The following is a 20420-nucleotide window of genomic DNA, read 5'->3' on the forward strand; positions in this document are numbered from 1 at the left end:
TTTTAACAAGCAACATATTCCTGTACCATAATAAAAGAAGGCAATTAGCAAGTGAAGGGTGTAATAGGGTGCAAGTAGAAAATCACTAGTAATTGGGAATAATAGTGGCTACAGAAAATTGTTCCCATTGATAAACACTGGGGTATTAAAAATGTTCTGTTCTGTGATTACACAAATTTAGTAAAAAACATGTGGGCCTCCTCATTTTATATGCCTGGTTTTCATGAAGTACCTGAAGTGTATATGAGGGAGGGGAAAAAGCTAGTTTTTTTCTTTGTCATATCTGTCTGGAGGCTTGCAAATTTACTTCTTTTCAAAGCCTAATTTAGGGTCTTGTTTTCCTCATTCACTGTTTCAAATATTGAAGGTTCTACGATAAAATTACATCCTCAGTAAAATGTGTCTTAACTCAGTGTCTTGGTTTGAAAGACAGGTGTCTGCTAAGGAAGGCAGGAGCCTCCCTTGGAATGGCAGATGCAACCCCCTTCCCTCCGAGTTATTATAATTTTGAGATCAAGGGGCTTTTAGGCAAAGATGTGGGAAATAGGAATAACAGTTCTTTGCTATTATATATCTATATGTGTATAACCAGTCAAACAAGCAGCAATAACTATGGCAGTAACAGCAAACAATCACAAACCCAGTGCCAGCCCTCTCGGCTGTCGGGCCCTTTCCCCTCGGGTGCAGTTCCGCTCGCAGCCGGCAGGGGCGCTGGCGGCTCCCGGTGAGCAGGGCAGGTGCGATGGTTCCCCCGCGGCTGCAGGGGGCGCTCCGGAGCGAGCTCGGGGAGCTCGCGGCAATGGCGGCCTGGGATCCCGGGAAGGGATGGGACAAAGGCTTCACAAACCCCTGGGCAGCCGATCCCGGTGTCCGGCCGGAGCCTCGGGAACAGCAGGCTGGAACGGAAGGGACGAGCACAAATCCCGGGTGGCAGACGAGATGTATCCAAACGGGGAACCCCCCGGAGGTCTGGGCAGGCAGGGTGAGCACGGCTACAGCGCAGCGAAGGCTCGAAGCAGCGGCGGGGCAGGGCGGCCACAGCCCGGCTCCCAGCAGGGCAGGGAAGGCGGGCTTGGGATCCTGGGGCTTCTGCAGCAGAAGGAAAAAAAAAAAAGCAGCCGAAGAAAGCAGCCTCCCTCTCTGTCCAAGTGCTGGAGACCGACTGCCCACACACCCAGATGAAACAAAAGAGTAGCCAGATGCGCCCCACTCTGTAGCCAGCTCTTTTGTTTTTCTTATATACCCAGCCATTTGTCCCCCTAGCAGCAAGTATGGGGAAAATTCCTTTAACAGAAAAAAAAACAAAAACAGGAGAGCTCTTAAAACCCCAACACTCAGAAATTAGTTTCTGGTTTTAAATGAGAATGCAAGTGCAAGAACTCTAACTCTAAAACGAGTTGTCATATTTCTTAATAGTTAAGAATTTTTAAAAATGTTTTTGCTGTAGATTTCTATACAGTTAGTAGTAGTTCAGGTCATCTGCTATGGAGTCATTAAGACATGAAATAAAAAGGAAACCAAAGCTGGATTCCCTTGAAAAAAATACTTTTCATTAATACAAGAGTTTTTTGTCAAATATAGTTTTCCCCATCTAGATAGATGGAAACAAACCATACAGGGGAAGATGTGAACAAAAAACTGAAAAAAAAAAAGATTACACCACTTGTTGTTACCTACACAGTGAGCTGATTCTTGTTCCCGTGAAATCCATGCTTTTCCTGTTAACTTTGTTGGACAAAGGCCTGGTTCACTGAGTGTAGTTCTAGCTCTGTAACCATGCCAATTCTTTAAAGTTGGTAAAACCAGCCTGTGAAACAGGAAGAATTTTTGGTTTAGAAATATTTAAGACTAAGCCTCCTTATAAAGACTGGAGTGTAGAGAAGGATTCACTGTCAAGAGGATGGATTTGGAGGGCAAGAGAGGAGCTATGATATCAAAGAGAAAAGGAAAAAAAAATAAAGAACTTCTTTCTTTACTGTGTGTTCCAGGTATTATTCCAGGTGAGAGGCTGAGATATGAGTTTGTTGCCCTACAGAGTAATTCAGAGAGGTAGAGGAGGAGTGGAAAGTTGGATAAGTCAGGGAGACAGATACAAGAGGCTTGTGTACACCAGGAAGTGAGAAGACTGCTTCTGTGATTGAGGAAACATGGCAGAATCAGCAGACAGATAAATCAAGTGGCAAAACTGCAGTGAGCAAGCTAGCAAATTGGCAAGTGAATCAGCCAGCAGTTTCTGGAGGATACAAGCTGTCAGGCAAAACTAAACTGGCAGCAGAACACTGGCACTAATTTAGAGGAGGTGATTAGAGGCTATAAAACTGGCCTGCAGGACAACTTCTGTTTTAGAAAAAAGAATTGCTATGTAGCCATTTCTGTCTGAAAAACCTTAGTTTATTGAAGATTTCTTCATACAGAAATGATAATGTATCAATGATCATTCCATCAATTTGATTTTTTTCCCTAATCCTAATAGTTTAGTTTCCTTTTTAAAATAAAGCTTAAAACTGTACACAGTACTGAAGATTAGCGTGCCAGGTATTTTTAAAAGATAGAATGTTTTTTTGGTTTTAAGTTTTACTCCTTTTTTATTTCCTTTTATTCCTAGCATTGTGCTTGGGGGGAATTTGGCAGTGTTTTATTGAGCACTAGGATATTTTCGTAATTGCCCTAGTTTTTGTAAGTAACTTGCAGATCTCTTAACTGGTAGCAGCTTCTGCTGCTATTGTGTTCAGATAATGTGGATTGATTTTCTCTGTTTGGTTTCTGTGCAAGTTTTCACAAGGTAAGGTTTACAGTAAGAGGATTAAAATGTGTTAACAAAGAAACCAGTATGGAAAAAAGTTTTATGAAATGCTTTTTCAGGCCTGTGGGTTTTTTTTAGTATAATTTCTAAATAAATTGTAGTAGTACTCTTTTTTCTTACCTCATTGACCATTAAAACTGTGTTTTGAAAGAATTTTCAGATCGTGATTAGTGATTCTAAAAACTGTGCCCCCTAAATCCAGAAAAAATATGAAGAGTAGCTCATATTTTCACTGGGTGTCTCTGCAAACTTCTTTAAGGTAGAACATATCTTTTCCCAAATGTAGAGAGTTTAACAGATTGTGTGTTAAAGAGCACCACTGAAAAATGCCTATTTCAAAATTCTGTTTCATTCCTAAAGTTGACTTGTTTGTGTGATACCATGAGGGACATTTGTATTTCAGTGCAAGATGGCCTGTAACCACCAAGGAGCAGTAAAATGAACTGGTAGGGTCCTTTCCGTAGCAGCCTGTAGGGATTCTGCGCTGGCTTATAAAGCTTCATATTCAGGGGATACACTTTGCAAATCTCACCTGGTGCACCAAGTTAATCCATAAAGAGAGCATTTTCTGCCTTCCTTCTCATGCCTGTGCATCATCATATACAGTGTTTCAGCCTTCCCTATTCAGAGAGGCTGTGGCATCTCCATCCTTGGAGGTTTAATAGATTCAGCTTTTCAGACACAGCCAAGGCTGCCATGGTCTACGGCTGGGAGATGGACCTGCTCTGAGATGGAGATTCTATTTGACCTCCAGCAGTCCTTTATGACATTTTTTTTTGTGATTTGTTCTAGTGTGGCTTTAAATGGGGGCTGGGGAGCATTAGGAAGCTAATATAGTTGAGATTGGTTAAAAGAAAGTAGAAGTCAGTGCTAAGCCTTAAGGGTTTAAAGTAATCTCTTCTACTCTGTTGATAACATCACAGACCTCTTTCAAGGCACCTTGAAACAAATTATGAGCTGTCAGGCATGCTGACCTGACAAAGTGTGGGGTCTGAAATAAGAAATGAAAATCTGTCTTGGTCAAGCGTAACAGGTTCTGCATATTTTCCAACAGTATATTTTCATACTGACTTCAGACAACTTGCTTGTAGCCTATGTCATCTTTCAGGTTGTTTGGGTTTTTTTCTTGGTTTTCTTTCTCTTTTTGGGATGTAGAAGCTGGTAACTTCCAAAATTTGTAAATTACTGTAATTGGTGTGTTGGTTTTGTATTACCCAATGGGCATTGAACTCTGCTGCAGTGAAAAACAGGGTCTAATATAAAGATACCAAAACTGGTTTTTGTTTAATAATATCCTGTTAGATGAGTTTATACTTGTCATGTGCTAAATTTTGTTGAATTTAATTCTTTTTAACGATATGTTTTCCATTAAAAGAGAGAGATATCTTCCATTTTAATTCCTCTAGTACAGTGTTTATTTAGGGCTTGGTCCTTTGAAATGCTCTCCTACTGTTGTATTTGGTGTATACAGGTTCATCCTTTGATGACCAGAAATGTTAATCTGCACAGTGTCCCATTTTAAGCAGTGCTTTGCTTTGTTCATTGTATTTTTTTCTTTAGTTATGCTTTTTTCAATCAGTACATAACACCTCTTTATATTGACATTAATAATTAACCTGTTTTCACATAAGGCAGACTTGAGTCAAGTCTGGGAAAGCAGTGATTTTTAGATTTTCTGTTTCCATGCTGAAGTGCTCTGCATTAAGTTGTAGTTGTGCATTTCTTGTGTTTTCAGGAAGAGCTCAGAACACATGCCAGCTTCTGTGATCACAATATACAAAACCAGGAGCTGCTGGACTTTAATTTTAGGGCCACTTTTGTTCTAAGCTCTGTTTATTCAATTTTCTCTGTGTTAATATTAACAACAGTGAAACTTGGGTATTCTTAGTGAAAGAATCCGGTTTGTTCAGAAGAGGTTTGTTGGTTAGACCATGCTGATCTGTGCAGTGGATTTACCCCCACAGTTTCTACTCCCTGTTTATTTAGTGTAAAACTGAAAGAAGATATTAACTTTCTCCCTATGTGCTCATTAGAGACAACAAGTATTTATTTCAGAGCAATTAATCTGAAGAAAAAATTCTTTAAAAATATTCAAGTGCTTGCTGTAAAAGTTTATGCTGTGCCAGTGACATCAAAGGCAGGATAAAGCCTGCACAACCAGCTACAAATCTGTTTAATCTTATTAGATGTTTTCTGTCACCTAACATGCGCAGAAGCCTGAATTTTGCTACAGATATGTTGTTACTGGTCTTTATTGCATCAGCTGGTTACCTAAGGAACACAGCCACTTTACAGTAAATATTAATCCTTTTGGGGCATGCAAGTAATAAATTTACCAGAAACTATTATCTGCTACTGGTATTGCTGACAAAGTAGTCATAGTCCGTGTAGGCCTGCTCGTGAACACCTAGATAGGGATTGGAAAATTGTAAACAGTTCTAAAAATGGGTTGGTAAATATTTTAAATCTCTCTGGTGATGAAAAAAGTGTTGAAGAGGCTATTAAACTCTTAAGCTGTGTTTGCATTACTCTTGCAAATAGACATTCTTGTTTGTTCTAGGTGACTTTCTGCAGTAAATATTGAATTCTAAACTTAGAAAAACAACAAGGTAAATGGAGGCAAAAATTCTGATTGTTTAATAATATTAACGAATGGAAATGTTATTTAATCATTGATTTCTTACTAATACAATGGTTAAATATTTGTCAAAAGGTGCTGTATGACAGCTGTTTATTTTCCAAATCTTTTTCTAATCTGAAGAATTTTAATTAAGAAATACAGTTCAATTTTGCCCTTTTATTCTCATTGTAGTTCAAAGGCTCCATATTGAGCTCTGTCATTCGTTTGGGTAAGATTGGATTGACCTGGCTTCTCCTGCAATTAGTTAGTGTTTCCTGGTATTGTTTCTGGATCCTCTGAATTCAAAATTACAAATCTTGGACATAGCTGAATGATCTGTCACACTGAATGCTGAAAATGGCCATTTCTGTTAAGTGTTGTCAGGAATGAACACTAAACAAGCACTCTTTTGTCATTGCAGGATGTGCAGTCTGTCTGTGTATACAGGAAGGGATCAAGTTAGGTGGCAGATTTTTATCACAGAGTTCTGGGTTTGCATCCATTCCGATGAGGGCTACACAGAGACCAATGATAGGAGAGTAAATTTGGATTTTATCAGTCAACCAACAATCATGCATCAGTCTAAATAAAGTCAAGTATGTGTATAGTAATGATGGATGGATTGTGGGATAGATGAGGGATACTGTTGTTCTCCCATTTTGCAGTTACTGTTTCAAGTCTGCACTAATTTATTTTATTCTCTGTATTTGATTTCAGAAGAAATAATGCAGGTGACAGAGAGAAGGCACTACACGTTATGCTTCAAGTACTGCAGACATGTGATCACCCTGCTCCAGACATGTTTTGCTTATGTGGAAGGATCTACAAGGATATGTTTCTTGATTCTGACTGTAAAGATACCAATAGTCGAGATCATTCCATTGAATGGTAACAGAAAAAAAACACCAAAAAAATCTGTTTAAAAACATTTTCAGACTTCTTGCTTCTGGATATGAAAAGCAGGGCTTGTAATAATTAGATCAGTTCTACTTACCTCTGTTTTTCAGGGTCCTGTTTGAATAAGTGGTTTACTGAGCATCAGATCTTTGTATATGTATTTCCTTGCTTCTCTTTATAAATTCCTCTGGAAATTGAATCATGCACATTATTGGGAGGGATGTTGATTAACTGGTGTCTTTGTAGAGTAAATATATAATTAATGTGTCTCAAGGCCAAAATGAAATACAAGTGAGATCATGGACTTATGTTGGTCCTCTGTGCAAGGATGGTTTCCATGCTGGATCCCCAGGAAATGCAATGATCTACTGTGTATAAGGAAAAATAGTGATAAACTATGTCATAAATTTTCTTAAAACATTAAGGCATGGCATGCATATGCACGCAGGCTCTCACTGACATACTGTTCACATAGGTATGTTTGTATAATCGTATAAATTACATCTGAGTACAATAATTTTAGCACTGTGGGTTTGTACTGTAATTGTGAAATATTCTCCCCCACTACCTCTCTTCCCTCCCAGAACATGGATGCAGTGAACTTGAAAGCTTCCAGGTGGATCTCTTGATCCATCAGCTAGTGGCAGGCGTTCAGCCTGTGTCAGCTGTGTCTCAGTTACCTTAATGAATATGGAGCTTTAAAACAAAGGGTTTGGGATCATTGGTGTCAACTAGCCATATAATCCTTACGGTAAATCAATAGCTTAAAATACCTACCAAAACTTTGCACTATTTCAGTTCTTCTAAACAATGATGTGAGTTTGTGACTCTTGATTCTTCTCTGCAGGTATCGCAAAGGATTTGAACTCCAGCCAACTCTGTATTCTGGAATTAACCTTGCAGTTTTGCTGCTTGTTGCAGGACAACAGTTTGAAAGCTCTATGGAACTGAGAAAAATAGGTAAATATCCACACACAGTGCCACAGACAAGTTTTCTGCCTGTCTCTCTATGAAGGAAACAAAATAGTGGCAGGTTGCATAGACAGAAAAGGTAGTTCAGGATTTTTAGTGGTGAATCTTGGATGGCACTCTAAAGCATAGGGATCTTGGAGGGATATTTTCCTTCTGGCTGCCTTGGAGAGCTTTCTGGTAACCTGGCCCATCTAAAGGGCCCCAGAGATGAGAGAACAACAAAGGACCAACTTCAGCACCATCTATAAACTGCTTTTACTGCACCACAGAGATTATCCCATTGTAGAGCCAACAGGGCACAAAGACAGGAAGAGGCATTGTGGCCCAGCTCTCCTGAGGAATGCCAGGGATGGATCCAAAGGGTTTCTGTTGTCACTGAGTTGAGAGATACACAAGAAGTATTGCCTGAAAGGATCTACCAGGACTGTTACTAGTTGCCTACCTAGAGTCAGTCACATCTTCCATGTACATGCTAACTAAAACACATCACTTTACATTTACAAAAAAATCCCATAATAGAAACAGATATGTAGGACTTCCTAGGAAGATGATAGTTGAACATTGTATTTGGAATCTGATCTTGTCTGAAATGCGTATTTGAGCCTTAAACTTTACAAATGCAAAGGTGGCTTTAAATTATTCCCCTGACCCTGCTCTGAAGTGGACTTGTGTGAATCTCTAGCCATGGATCTCTTGCAGTGGATGCAAATGAGAACACAGATTTGTGCATCTTGCACTAAAATCAGGAGGCAGATAGCCCAGACAGGAAGCAGAAGAGGTTTTTCAGCACTGTGTAGTAGGAGTTCTGACTTCTTAAACTGTACTGGGGATGTGATATGCAGATCCTGCCTCTGTGTTGTGCAATGTTGTTTTCTGGGGAAAACTCACTCCACTTTATTTTCATCAGTAATGCTTAATCAAGTCTTAAATTAGTCTTTTACTGATAGTCTTATCAGTAAAAAACACAAAAGAGTGTTTTACTGATGGAAAATTGTGGTTTCTAATTGAAATTTTACAGGTGTACGGTTAAACAGTTTATTGGGAAGAAAAGGAAGCCTAGAAAAAATGAACAATTACTGGGATGTGGGACAGTTCTTCAGTGTGAGCATGCTGGCTAATGATGTTGGTAAAGCTGTACAAGCAGCAGAGAAGCTTTTTAAACTGAAACCTCCAGTGTGGTATGTGGTAGAAAGCTGTAGCTCAAGTGCTAAACTATGGGGAAATACATGAATTTAAAAAATCATGCAGTCACATGGATAACTTAACTGGGTTTTTCCATCTTAGATTGTTTGCAACTCTGACTTTAAATTCTGTTCTTTTATTATGGGAAGGAAGGGGGCAGGTGAGAAATTAAGATATCCAACATTGTCAGGTTTATATCCCATTGAAGCACATATTTTATAATTTTATATTTTATATTATAATTTTATATTTTATAAGAAAGAATTTGGAAATTAGTAGTTATTCCTTGTGAAGCAATTGTGAAAAGATTGTGAAACCATTGTTTTCAGAGTTTAGCTAGCTGCTGCTTCCCTCCCCCACCATCTTCTAGCTCATCATATCCTGTCTAATCCCCATGTAACTACTCATGTAACTCTATCCATTTGCAAAAAGCTATTGTTCATGAACATCCATGTGAGCTTATGACTTAAGGCTTTGTCTAAACTTGCTATTCTTTCCAGAAATCTGTAAAAGTAAACACTACCATTTCCATTATGGTAGGTTTTAAAACACATTTCATTTTGGATGTCTAAATCAGTTAAGTGCTTTTAGAATCTGGTCAAATTTTGTTTTCTCTCTGTTAACTCACTAATTCAATACATTCTAGGTACTTGAAATCATTAGTTCAGAATCTGATGTTAATTCAGCGTTTCAAGAAACTCACCATAGAACATTCTCCTAAACAAGAAAGATTGACTTTCTGGCTAGATATAATTTTTGAGGCAACAAAGGAAACAACAAATGGACTGCGATTTCCAGTAAGATGTTATGTCCAAACAAGTTTTTTATGTTTTATGTTTCTGGATAGGATATTACAAGAATTGGAAGACTCTAAACACAATACTTAAAAGCTTAACTGCCTGTTATTTCATTGCATGAAACAAACACCTGTACTCTCTTAATCTTTATGCTATAAAAAACTTAACCCACCACCTTAAAAGCATTCTAAGAAATCCTTTTAAGTCTCCTATACCAAATTGTGATAATGCTATTCTGTTGTTCATAAGAACACAGACTTTTCCTGCCTTGTCTTGCCCTCCTGTCTCCCTTGAAAACTTTTTAAGCCTTACTTCAAAATTACCTTTTGTCTATGTCAGAGCATCTGAAGATACTGTAGTGTATTAGCTGCTTGTTTACTAAGGAAAAAATGCTCTCTGTCTTCAGGTTTTGGTGATAGAACCAACTAAAGTCTACCAGCCTGCATATGTTTCAATCAACAGTGAAGCAGATGAGAGCTCTCTGTCTTTGTGGCATGTCTCTCCCCCTGAAATGGTAAAACTCTCAGCAGATGTGTTAAATGTACTCTGATTCATTGTGCATAAAGTAATTTTTTACATGTAGATTTTGGAACACTTTACAAGAATTTAAAATTTGCTGCATTTCTGTGGAGCTCAAGCCTCAGTATCTCTTTTGTGCAGATACAAAAGTTGACATTTTACAGAGAAAGTGAAAGGAGTGACTGTGATTAGAACTCGAGTGATTTTTGATGTCATTTAGATTTAACTTATCTTGACAATGTCTCTTAGAAGTGCATGGGTTATTTTGTCTGCTCATAATATTTCTCTTTAGAAGTCTGTGATTTTTGTTAAGATGCAGGTCAAAGATTAAAAGATAAATCCCAGTATTGGATTCAATGTTTTAGACATTTTAAACTTACAATTATAATATTAGAAACTAGAAAAAATGGCAGCCTATGATAAGTAAGTGTAAAGAACTAAAATATTTGGTGTCTTGGATTATTGGATAAGGCATAGGGGATTAAGAAAGGAGCCTACTCACAGTTATGGACAGTGTTAGCACTTAAAAGCGAGAAATAATTTCAGTTTCACATTGAAAGACTTGAAATCTGCAATGTATTTTGCCACACTTTCTTAATATTAGAACAACATAGATGGAGAATAGACTAAGAATGTAGAGAGGCAAATTGTGGAAAAGAAGCATGTTGGAGCAGGGCAAGACCACATAATTACCTGGATCTGTGAACAATTTTTCCTATACATTGTTCTACTTCACTGTTTCAAGTGAATGTGTCTGACACAACTTCGCTTTATGGAAAAAACTTTTGATGCATATCTGACACTGCTAAGTAGGATTGAGCTATTAGCTATAATTAGATTTATGGAGGGCTACAGTCCTAGACACAGGCAGTCTTTCCTCTGTTTTCCCTCCAGTGTATTCCCTGGGCCAAAGCTGTTGGCTCAAAACCTCTTAGGGAGATGAGTGAATTTGCCTTTCCCTTTGAGCCTAGATAAGAGTAGGGCATAGTCTGCTCTATGTTTAATGTGAAATATAGATGTATTGCATCAAAACATAACTTTGGTAAATTGTGCTGCACAATTTATTCTTCAAGTTTAATTTTACATGAGGAAATGCAGCCTTTGCTTCCACCCTGTGCCATTTATAATCATTTTTTCTCAAGTGAGTAAAATAGCAATGTATGTACAAGTTCTTTACCCATGTATCAATTTTATTTAAAAATATGGGGGGAAGAAAGAAAGAAAAAGAGACATGTTGGAAAAGCTTTATTTTGCTTACCATGCTGTGACTTTGTTTTCAATATTAAATCAAGGTTAAACTGTGGTTGATTGTATCTCTTTGTTCTTTACAGAAACAGATTCATGAATGGAATTTTACAGCTTCTTCCATTAGGGGAATAAGGTTGGTATGTCAGTAAACAGTTCCATGTCTTTTTGTGTATGTTTTATATTTTCCTTAAGTGGGAAATCTGGATTCTACCTTAAATCTCTCAATTGCCTGTTACAAAAGCTTGTTCTGTCCAACCTGCCTTGAAATGTCACAGAAGAGTTTGCCTTTCCTTGCATGGGCAGAACTGTACATTTCTCATAGGAACACTCAGATCTAAGAGGGGTTTTGGGTGTCCATATTCTCTGGTAGACTTCCATGTTTTCAATTATGTAACTGATTTTTGTATGTTTTTCTAAATGTTTCATTGAAGTTATTGCCATCTCTACGTTTAAAAACACGGAGGGCAGAAGGAAAGAAGAGCCCTCAGCTCTTCTTGCTTCCTTCTGTAAGTGAGAGAAGAGTTTGTTTTCCTTTAAGAAAAGGAAACTGTGGTATCTGTTCTGTTTGGAATTCAGAAATGCTTCTGATATGGGTTTATTTTAAAACCTGCTAGCTAAAACTTCGATTATTAGAGAAATGATAAATGAGGCATAAATGTAGTTTTTGCTGAGGACATAAAAGCATTCTTTCTCAAGGACTAGCCTTTAAATAGTTAAGACAGTTCCATTTTGTGATGCTTAGATTAATGAAAACACTAGTCACAAGTAAATGGGTCAAAATATTAGTACCAAGCAAGATTAGAATATTATATAGAAAGAACAGGATTGTTCTGAGAACTGAAAGGATAGAAAGTATTCATATTTGTTGTTAACAATTGCAAAATGCATTACTACATTTAGAAGGTAGTGTATGTATGTTAAGTTGGCTGCTTTGCTGCCTGAAGGGTGAGAGACAGGAGAGGGAAAAAAAAAAAGAAACCTATCTCCTCTCTATCTGAATTATGCAGGCTGCAGCTAAGAATCAGAGGAACTGTAAGTACAGGGAACACCTGGTGGACTTTTGTCTTCTCTCTGAGCTCCTGAGTCACTACACTGGTGGATCTGGCCTTTCTAGGCACATAAATGAGTGTCATCTGGGGCCACCTGTGTGACTGCATAAACTTAGGTGCTTGACAAACCTTCTGATTCAAGTACAAGAATAAATTCAGATACCTAATGGGTTCTGTAGTTCAGAAAGGAGAGGGCTTCTAGGCTTTGATCTTGACTCAGATTGCCTGAAGTTTTAGATTCCAAGTTTGTCTCCCCTGAACTTGTATAATTTGCCTGACCAAATAAGCTCAGCAAAGAAGTATTTCTCTGAATAATGTGAGTGGTGGTTGAAATCCTAAAACTGTGGATTTGAGCATAGATTGTACCATAACTAAAGTATTTTCTTTTTAAAAAAAGATGGTTTTGGTTTAACAGAATTTTATGTGGTATTTTATTCTACTACTCCAATGCAATGTGAATTACTGAAGTCTGTGAAACTGATTGAGCATAACTCAGCATAACGTTACTGTACCATATTAATTACCTTCAGTCAACACAATGCGCAGAAATTAATCTTTGAGAAAGATAACTTTAATCAAAAGGAAGCAAGCAATTAATTTCATTTGCTTTGATTTTTAATCACTGCTGAGGATTAAAAAGCTCAAAGGGGCAATCTTTTTTAAATTTAGTGGAGTTAGATGTTCGCTTTGTATGTGACAACTTAAAATTTCTATACTTTTGAAATTGCAGTAGTTAAAACTGCATATGTGAACATACACTCTCTCAAGACCCTTAAACTGTATTTATGCTAACCAGCTCATATACACCATACATGACACTGTTTATAATGCAGTATTGTTACTCAGACACTGTCTTGTCTATCCTATTTGCCCCTGGAAGAATCACCTTGCTTTGTCTCTTAGTTCTCATGTCAGATACATGGTCATCTGACTTTTTGGACTAGAAATTGCTATACTAAATGAAACTAAAGAATTGCATAGTGTATTTTCACATATTTCTAAAAAATTCTTCAGGCAAAATTTGGATTTTTTTGAACATTTTCCACATTGTTCTTAATGATGCTTCAACAAGCAATACCAATTGGTCATGTAACGTGGCAACTTTACTGCAGTCTACTGTCATGTTATTTTAACTAACTGGCTCAGCAGAGGATAAGGAAAATAGAAGAGTTTGACTAAACAGATCAGGCAAGAATCCAAGAAATTTTATTAACTTAAGGCACGAAAAACCCCTAAATAAGCCTAACAACTTGGCATTATGTAGCAAAATACTGAAGTGCAAGTGTTTGGGATAAGAGATTAATTCCTAGATTTATTTTCATATTGATACTATGTTTTATGGCATTTCACTTTTAGGCTTCAGTGCATTTAGATAGGATATATATGGCACTGGCAAGACACAATATGCAATAAATAATCCGTTTTTCAGAGTTATTGCTGCAATTTGGAGTAAATATTGATCATCCCCAAACTTGTTTATCAGTATTAAGGCCATAAAAAGAATAGACTGGGAAGGATCTGCTACACTGTTGGTATTTCCCAGTTCAGTTTTATTGTAGGAGCAATGGGATTATAAAAACCTGAAGTACTTTTCAGTCTTTAAAGCAAGATTTTCTGGATAGCTAAATTAGTGTCAAAGTGATTAACTTTACATTGAGGTGTCATCAAATACCAAGGAGTCTGATGGAATTGTGTGGAAGTGGAGGTGAACAACAAACCAACCTCAATATACTTCAGATAAACTAGTATTTTACTAAAGTAAGCAGTAGCTTATTTGTCCAATTGGAAATAGGATTATAGAATATATAAAGAAACTGAAAACTCCTAGTTATAAGGAAAATATATATAATTGCATATTGCTTCTGATGTTATTAACTGTGAGAAATATGTTTCTTAAGTGTTCATAATTTAAAAAGACCCTCTTCGTTGCCCTATTTCTTCTAATAGTTATATCCAAAATAATATTTTCCTAATGTGAATTTTACAGCATTTCCAAGTTTGATGAACGATGTTGTTTTCTTTATGTCCATGACAACTATGATGACTTTCAAATATACTTTTCTACAGAAAACCAATGTAGTAGGTGAGTTCAGTTTGTGTGGGTGTTGCATGCCTCATCTATATCCTAAACAAAATTTTGTAAAGATTGAAAAACAGTATTTTTGCTTGAGAAACAGATTATTTATTTCTTCACTTACTTTTTCTTGATGAAGAAGCAATGTAAACTCAGTGATTTTTAAGGTGATGAGAGCACCCATTATAGTTCCTGTGTGATTCTGATTAGTTTATCTACAAATCATTATGTCTGAAAAAGGCTTAACCAGCTTAATATAACTTACAACTATTATCTCATTTTTCTTTATCTTGGCCATGTCACGTAAGGTACTACAGTGTTTCAGGTTCCCTTATGTGTCTGTTCAGTTTGATTTAAATAAGAGAATGTAAGTGTAACAAGAAATTTTAACTTACATAGTGTCACAGATCCATGTTACTGATTGTACCTGTAGTCAAATATTTTGTGATGATCTGTTGTCTCTAAAAAGTAAGCAGGCTAACTGAATTTTAAGCCTAAATCTTTACAGACCAAATTCTGCCTTGTGACTGGTAGTTGCAAATACACCTTCTGAATGATGTAGGAGGGAGTTGTTAATACATGTTAGGTTTTGGAATATAATGGTATATTCACTGTTTCTTGTAATAATTACTATCTATGTATTACATGGAATAAACTCAGGTTAAAGAAAACTACGAGCTTTGCAGAGTGCATTGCATAAAAGGTAGGAAACACTAAAACTAATGTTACCTTCTCAGCCTTAATTTGGCAGTGCAATTTGTGTCATGAAACATGGTCACATTTTTAATGCCTTATTCAGTGCACTACAGCAGTCAATTCCAGGGATGTGTCTCTGTTATTTAATGAAAGAGATGTAGGAAATGAGATTATGAATATTTCCTAATGTTTTTAAATAATTGTTAACCATTTTTTATAGAATTTGGGAAAAAAAAGAGTGGCTCAGGCAGGGAACTATGGAAAAAAATGGTCTTGTACTTAAGTATCTCTGTCCCAGAGATCTAGAAATTAGTTAAAACTCTGTTCTTCTAACCACATTACTACTTTTGTACTTTTGGCTTTCTGAATACCTGACAAGAAGCTACACATCTGATTTTCTGAAATACTGAATAATCACACTTGCAGTGAAACAGGTACTGAAAAAATACTGAGTTGGATCTACCAAGATTTTACTATGCAACTACAGTAACAAGTAACTATTGGGTTCTGCTACAGCAAATAAAATAATTTTATAAATAATGAGGCTTTTCAGTGTGTGTTTGATGTTCTTCATCATTTAAAACGGGATAAATATGGAGAAAGCTAGTAACGAAAGAAACCTGTGAACATGTTAGTCAGTTTATTAGCTTGAAAGCAAAACCCAGCTTGCAAAGAATCTGTTTAGTCTGCTTCCAAAAGGGTATGCTTCTTTGATCTTGTGCTATTTATTTATTTTTTTAGATTCTGTGGTTTGGTGAAAGAAATTTTGTCTGATGCAGTTGGCAGCACTTTGGAACTAGAAGGAGAAATAGATGGAGACACATTGGAGGTATGTCATGGATAAAAGATCTAAGAACTCTGAAACTTGTTCTCAGTCTTCCCTGGACTTCAATATCAGTATAGTAAAAAGATAAATAGCATTTAAACTCCTTAATTGTATATGAAGTTTAAAGTCTTTCAAAATTATTTGTACATGAGGTTTGCATTCATTTGAAAAACCACACTTTTTTTATAAAGTGGGCTTGTTACTGCTGTAAACTGTATAAATCCTTAATGAAGTGTGTTAACTGTGTTTGTATTTTCTTGCAAACAATGTAGAGATGAGAATCAACTGATATCAGCTGGCTCAAGTGGATAAAAAAGAAAATATTAAATAAATGTTAGGAAAAAGCCATTTACAAAGGTACTTTATTTTTTCTAGCTGTTACCTGATACCATTACTACTCCAGGTAATTTCATTTGACAGGCTTCTGTCCCAGAGATATTGCAGGTATTTAGGATCAGGTTAATACACTGTGCTTTTTTCTTATCACATTAACATGCATGTTAGGAATCCAGTAGCTGTAGGCTTTCTTTATAATTAGTACAGAGAGGAAAAAAGGAAAAACAACCAACTTGGAAAGGGTTATTCACATTTTATGGGGCCTCAGGTTGGGATAGGTGAATCCATGTCTTCATAAGACAGAGTGACTCATAGCAAATGTCCACATTTGTAGCGTTAAATACATACCCTGTATTTATTAGTCTTCTTTTATTTGCTTTGAAATATGAAAAGCCACCATATAAAGTAGATTGTAAGTTTTATTTGTGGTGAAGCAAATTTAATCAATCTGATTAATGAGCATGAAAACCTTCCTGTGGCTTGTTTGAGCTGGTCATCTTTCTGATTGTGTCTCATTCCAGCAATTCTCTTAGGCTGATGATTCAGAGCAGCTCCTCATGGTAGTGAGCATTTTATAGGACTTGAGGCTTCAGGGGAGGAAAAAGAAAATATAAAACTCTCTGCTGTACTGTTGCATGTAGTTGCATATAGTGGGAAAGATGAGTTTTTGGATTAGAGTTTGTTTATTTGTTTATTTGGCCACAGAATTCTTTCCTCAAGTGAAAAGGACAAATGCACACATCTGTTGAGCCCAGTTTAATACATACATGTGTGGTCTTGACACAGCTTCAGGGCTCTGCCTTGGTACAGACAGGGTATTACCTAGCTGCAGATTTTTGTATTACATAATTATGTAATCAGCTAATAGCAGTACAATCTCCATGCAGCACAGTCTGTTCAGCTGTATAACAGTCTCTCAGAGGATGTGAGCTCACCATGGCTTGAGCCTTTTAAAAACTGAACTGAAAAAATCTCTTGACAGTGCGTAGCAGGAAACAATCCTGCATGAATGAATGACACATGGAGATGTGACTACAGAAACTAGTTTTAAATCTTTAAGCTATGTCATCCTACCTATCTTGAAGTTTTCACAATTGTCACCTTGTACTTACTGTCTTAGGTTGGGACACTAAAACAGAAATCAGGACTTCTGAAGGAGACAATTAATTAGTTTAGTGTATAAATGAACGAAGACACTTAATGCCTTCCTGAAGCTTGAGATGCTACATTTAAGAACTGACAACAAGGAAAATTCAGCTTTGTATGGTCTTGATGGGCTTGACTAGCACAGAAAAATCAGTTCTTACTGTTGATAAAATAACTGTTTCTATTTGGGGAAGAGGAAGAAATAACCTGCTGCAAAGTCTGGGGGAAGAAAATCTTATTTCACTCAGAATCCTTATCAGAATGTTGTCACAAGGGGTTGTATATTTTATATATAAACTGCAGCCTAGTTTTACAGCTATCAAGTATTTTGAAGGAGTGTGAATGTTGCAGTTCATTCTGCCTTAGGGTATTCCCTTCTGTATATTAATATGAAAAAGTGCCTATCACTTTAAGAGTATCTGCTGTACCCCAAATAGCATATTCTAGAGAACACTCTGCACTACAGAAGGTCAGATATAAATACTTGTTTACTTTTACCTAATGGTTGGCTTTCATAGCCAGTGGATCACTTATTCAGACTTTTGGCAACCTGCAGTGGTTTATTCAGTATTTGTAGCTCTTGGGACAGGAAGAGGCAAATATAAAGTGGCATCAAGTATATACAAGTCTATTAAACTGTCTACTAACTAGCACTGAACTCTGAATTCCAACGATTTTCATGTTATCATGGGACTGAGACAGGAGGACATAGGTTTCTTCATGTAAACGGTTGGCTTAGGACCAGTCTGTTGCAGATGGAGTTGCTGTCAATCCTAAATTCTGCAATGTGACTGCTGTCTTTTTTCTGCACAGTTTTATGTCATATGATAGTGTGAAAGCTGGATGTGCTCCTACCAAAGAACCTGACAAGTTTTGCATATGGCGTTTTGGGTCAGTTATGCCTATTTTGTAATGAGATTATGTTGTGAGCTGTGAAGTGCTGAAATGCAGTAAATGAAACTGTGCTAAAGCTGTGCTCGCTCCAGTTCAGTTCCACTGAGCAGAATATGCTGTTAGGATAAATGACAGACGGGTTTCCTTTAGCACATTCCGTACAGCAGCATGAAACTTGCTGTCTTTGCCGAGGTGAAGAGGGGGAATGTCAGTGACACGTGGACACTGCAGCAGCAGAGCTGCCATGTGAACTGGGAAGGCACTTCAAAGAAATATCCCAAGGTTGTATCAGAGAGTTGTATTGGACAACGCAGAAAAAGTGGTTGACAGAAAAGTTAGTAGTTATGTCTGTTGTAAAAAGGTTTGTTGTTTGTTTTTTTAATAGGGCAATCACATGAAGCCACAGAGAATACCCTGCAGTTTTCCCATAGGGGACATCCTCTTGTATGTGGGAAGATACGAGGGGAGGTCTGTGTACTCCTGACAATATCTGAGACTGTGAAACTGTCCAGTTCCTTTCCTCCTTTATCAGTTCCCTGATTTGAATCATGGATATGCTGTTCAACCCAACTTCCATAAGAAATTTGGTTTAATGTAGTGTCTGGGGTACACTTTCATTAAGCATCATTCACTCCTTTAGAGTAGGAGAGCTCTGTCACAAGGTCACTATATGGGACAGGACCATGAGGTGGTGTAAATTAGCGTAGCTTTACTGAAGTCAGTGAACCAGCGGTGATTTAGTCAGCTGGAAATATGACCCAGCATGTTTCAGCAGCAGTGGAAACCACCACTTCATGTATTTAATAATTCTTTGACAAGATGAACTTTTTTTTTTTGCATTTTGGAAAAAGCTCATAATGAGAGGGGAGTATGTCAGAAATTAATTTTGCTGTGGATAAGCTCAAATGAGGGTCTTTGGTCTTAATGTTCACCCACTATAATGGGAATATTACTTTTATCTATTTATTAACCCATTGGTTTCAAAATTTTAGGTTATGTTCCATATATTTACATGTTCTGAAGGCTCTGTCAGCAGTTCTCAGAGATGATACATTAATGGGTTCTTTTGACAGTACTGTTTCATTGAATTTGCTTTAGTGGTGTGTTCCTTGTTTGGATGAATGTATCATTCTCAAAGTTAGTTAAGGAAGATTGTATTACAAAGCAAGTAAGATGGAAATTTTACAAGTTGTGTAAAGCACCAGGCTGGTGGGTAACCTGCTGTCCTACAGCTGCACTGCAGTAACTCCTCTCTGCTGTACTAAACTGTGGTTAAGGCTCTCTGTAATGTCAAATGTTAGTGATAATTTCTGTGCTGCTTTGTTTATCTTTTCTGCTTGCAGTATGAATATGATTATGATGAGAATGGTGACAGGGTCGTTCTAGGGAAAGGTACTTACGGAATAGTTTATGCTGGAAGAGATCTTAGCAACCAGGTCCGAATAGCCATCAAAGAAATACCTGAGAGAGACAGCAGGTAAGACCTAATTCACTGTTATATACACACTGTTAACAAAAATGCAGGTTTTTTTGAAAACTTGGCTCTTCTTAGCACGTGCTTCTGTGTGGTTAGTTTATAAAATCCCAATATACTGAAATTCAATTATTATTTCCTCCTAGTATACAGCAGTACCTTTTTGAGAATAAAGACTTTGTATTTTGGGGGAAAATATATGTTATATATCATAAATATTACAGTTTAATAATCTGCATGTATATCTTAAATTCTAGAAGAAGACATGGTTTTGGTTTTAGGTTGAAGTTGTATCTCATTTGTATTCTTTTGGGGAGGGTAAAAAGGATGAGAGGAGCTCTGGAGTCCAAGAAAGTGCTGTGTATTGATACAGAAGACACACACACATAATTCTTGGGGGGCATTTTTCTCCACCAGAGTTGCTCTGAGATCTATCTCTGTGTTTTTTTGAATAGGCAGTGAATCACTCTGCATTTAGAAGGTCATGGACAAGATGTTTGCTGAGAATTGGATTGGTATCCCTAAAATCCATTCTGTTGTCAAACTAACATTTAAACATAGCCTAGAACCTTTTCTTGCATGATGAAATAGTCCTTGGTTTGATTTTTTTTAAATAGGTATTCTCAGCCTCTTCATGAAGAGATAGCACTGCACAAATATTTAAAGCATCGGAACATTGTCCAGTATCTTGGATCTGTTTCAGAAAATGGATATATTAAGATTTTTATGGAGCAGGTGCCAGGAGGTTTGTATCATGCTGAATTTGGTCTGCCAAAGGAAAAGCATTTGGGACTGCAAACTTACTGAAAGTCACTAAATAAGTACTTAATGTGTTTATGCACTCTGTATGGCTTTTCTGTTGGGATGTTAACTGTATAAGTAATTTT

General features: G+C 37.0%; 1 protein-coding gene across 3 annotated transcripts in view; it reads left to right on the plus strand.

The window, feature by feature from the left end:
• MAP3K15 (mitogen-activated protein kinase kinase kinase 15) overlaps positions 1 to 20420 on the plus strand; it is an 85169-nt gene that overhangs the window by 46322 nt on the left and 18427 nt on the right. For 2 of the 3 annotated variants that reach the window (XM_042036784.1, XM_042036794.1), the window contains 10 exons: positions 6141 to 6311; positions 7168 to 7280; positions 8311 to 8470; positions 9121 to 9271; positions 9678 to 9785; positions 11122 to 11171; positions 14075 to 14170; positions 15599 to 15686; positions 19403 to 19536; positions 20151 to 20278. In XM_042036784.1, coding sequence (XP_041892718.1) covers positions 6141 to 6311; positions 7168 to 7280; positions 8311 to 8470; positions 9121 to 9271; positions 9678 to 9785; positions 11122 to 11171; positions 14075 to 14170; positions 15599 to 15686; positions 19403 to 19536; positions 20151 to 20278 — 1199 coding nt within the window. The remainder of the gene's footprint in view (positions 1 to 6140; positions 6312 to 7167; positions 7281 to 8310; positions 8471 to 9120; positions 9272 to 9677; positions 9786 to 11121; positions 11172 to 14074; positions 14171 to 15598; positions 15687 to 19402; positions 19537 to 20150; positions 20279 to 20420) is intronic. The other variant, XM_042036803.1, reaches the window with a different exon arrangement.

This window comes from Corvus kubaryi, unplaced genomic scaffold (assembly GCF_017639235.1).
Source record: "Corvus kubaryi isolate FWS band 111438036 unplaced genomic scaffold, C.kubaryi_AGA036_p1.0 133, whole genome shotgun sequence".
Classification (NCBI taxonomy): domain Eukaryota; kingdom Metazoa; phylum Chordata; class Aves; order Passeriformes; family Corvidae; genus Corvus; species Corvus kubaryi.